This window comes from Medicago sativa, chromosome 2 (genome assembly GCF_051527215.1).
Source record: "Medicago sativa cultivar Bolivia chromosome 2, Bolivia_mono, whole genome shotgun sequence".
NCBI classification, from domain to species: Eukaryota; Viridiplantae; Streptophyta; class Magnoliopsida; order Fabales; family Fabaceae; genus Medicago; species Medicago sativa.
The window spans coordinates 62,633,163-62,635,543 of NC_140750.1; the positions used below are offsets into that span (position 1 = coordinate 62,633,163).

A 2,381-nucleotide genomic window follows, 5' to 3' on the forward strand; every position below is an offset into this window, starting at 1 on the left:
GCATCATAATAGATCTGGGATAACCCAATCGGTTTTGCAACGATAAATTTAATACAATTTGTAAACTTTTGGTTTACAATAATATGTGTTTCAATTGCACTAAAAATATAATATGTAAACTTCTAGTTTAAGTGCACTAATATAAGTGCAGTATAAATCAAGATATAACCTTTTTTTTTCTTTTTTTTTTTCACTACACTTATTTTCTCCAGAGTAATATCGTAATATAGAGATATTTAACCTTTTTTTCTCTTCAATATGATATAATGTTGTACTGGATATCAAATAATGCATCTCAATACGTAATTTTATTATTCAATATAACAATATATTTGCTCTTCTGGAGCCTTCTATAATTTTTATAGTGTCAAATATAATACTAAAATTAATTTCACAAAAGACAATATATTTGCTCTTCTGGAGCCTTCAGTAATTATAGCATAATTTGTAGTCTTTCACAAAGCACATCTTTCGTTCACAAACAAAATTCAACAAAATATACATAAAATTATTGTGATCCTTAGTGAGGTCAAGTTCTAGGAGAAATACTTGCTTGAGATCTCAAAATATCATAGACATGCTTTTTAGAAGGAATTAGTACTACAAAGTTCATATATAGTTCTCCTGTCAACTAACAAGGTTCCCAATTCAAAATAATATCAAAAGAAATAATAACATCACATTCACTACCACAATAATTAAAATTTCATTGGAAAAGCAATTATATAGAATAATATAAATAAGAAACCTAGCACTGATGTGTAGATTCTTGAACAGAAACCTCATCCTTAGCATCATCTTCATCGCTTGATAGAGAACAAGCTGACCTTTTCACCCTCTTTTCTGACTCTTCATAGGTATCCTCGTGATCATGCTTATGATCTTTATCCAAACTAGCCATAGTATTATTTCCTTGTATTGAGAAAGGGGTATCAACCTTTTGTGAATCATGATGAAGTTTCTGCTTAAGGAAGTGAGATCTTCGGTGACCACCCAATGCTTTTATTTTGCTAAAAATTTTTCCACAAACATTGCATTGATGTGTAGTTTCTTGAATAGAAAGCTCATCCTTAGCATCATCTTCATCACTTGATAGAGAACTAAAAGACCTCTTTATCCTCTTTTCAGACTCTTCACGGGTGTTCTCAAAACCATGCTTACTATCTTTATCAAAACTAGCCCTATTATAACTACCTTGTATTGAGAGAGGGGTTTGTACCTTTTGTGAACGATGATTAATTTTCTTCTTAAGAAAGTGAGATCTCCGGTGACCACCCAATGCTTTTCCATTGCTAAAAGTTTTCCCACAAACATTGCACTGATGTGTAGATTCTTGAACAGAAACCTCATCCTTAGCATCATCTTCATCACTAGATAGTGAACATGAAGACCTTTTCATCGTCTTTTCCGAATCTTCATAGGTTTTCTCATAACCATGCTTATGATCTTTATCCATCGACCTGAGAAGAAATTACAAAAAAAATTAGAAAAACAAATAAAAAGAACGATGACAGAAAGAGCTAATTAGCTAGGGTTACAGCTTAGACAGAAAGAGCTAATTAGCTAGGGTTACAACTTACAATGATGAAGAAACGAAGCTTTTTTTGATTTTTGAGGATATGAAGAAGCAAAGTAGAAAGCTAATTAGGTAGGGTTTTTATCGGTTTGAAAGTGACGAGAATGGAAGAGCGATTATAAACCTGAAGGAATAGAGAAAAGGTGTAATTTTGAAAAGAATTAGAAGAGGAACGATATCTATATATTCTCTCCCAAAATTATTTGCAATTAATTTATTTAATTTTTATTATATAATAATAACGGATTTTAATACCAACTAGTTTAGAGACCCGGCGTTGCCCGGGTTAGATATTAAATAAGTTTTATAAGTTTGTGTCCACGAATACACGTGTCAGTATATTAGATTGAATTTATTTAAATTTACAATTATAATAATATCATAAAAATAAATATAAATATTTCAAAAAAAATTAAAAATAAATATAAATGATGAGATGAATGTCCAATGCAAGAATAAAAAGTGTAACAAAATCAATAATGAATTAGTCCAAGTGGTAATAGTTTTGGGTCCTTTAAACATGGACTATTACTTTCCCACCCTATTGCCTTCTCCCGCGCCTTGTAAAATTTCTAAAAATGCCTTTGTGCATTCCGGATTTTGAAATTTGGATTCATGTTTACTATTTCGGATTTTATAATCCGACCAATTCTTATGTATAATCAGCCATCAAACTCTCACATTTCAACAGTTTTGAGTTTTCCTTTTAAAAACAACAAAAAACTAAGTAAAAAATGCTAAAAACCAGTCAAATAAAATCATAAAAATATAAAAATAGTTCCAAAAAATTCTAAAAATCAAATAA

General features: G+C 30.1%; 1 protein-coding gene across 1 annotated transcript; it reads right to left on the reverse strand.

Annotated features, from left to right (window-relative positions):
- Window positions 1-293: 293 nt before the first annotated feature.
- On the reverse strand, window positions 294-1,668 carry LOC146949502 (zinc finger protein ZAT2-like). Its single transcript, XM_085741518.1, has one exon. It carries the CDS (start codon window positions 1,454-1,456, stop codon window positions 749-751), a length of 708 nt encoding a protein of 235 aa, XP_085597644.1. The 5' UTR covers window positions 1,457-1,668; the 3' UTR covers window positions 294-748.
- Window positions 1,669-2,381: the final 713 nt, after the last annotated feature.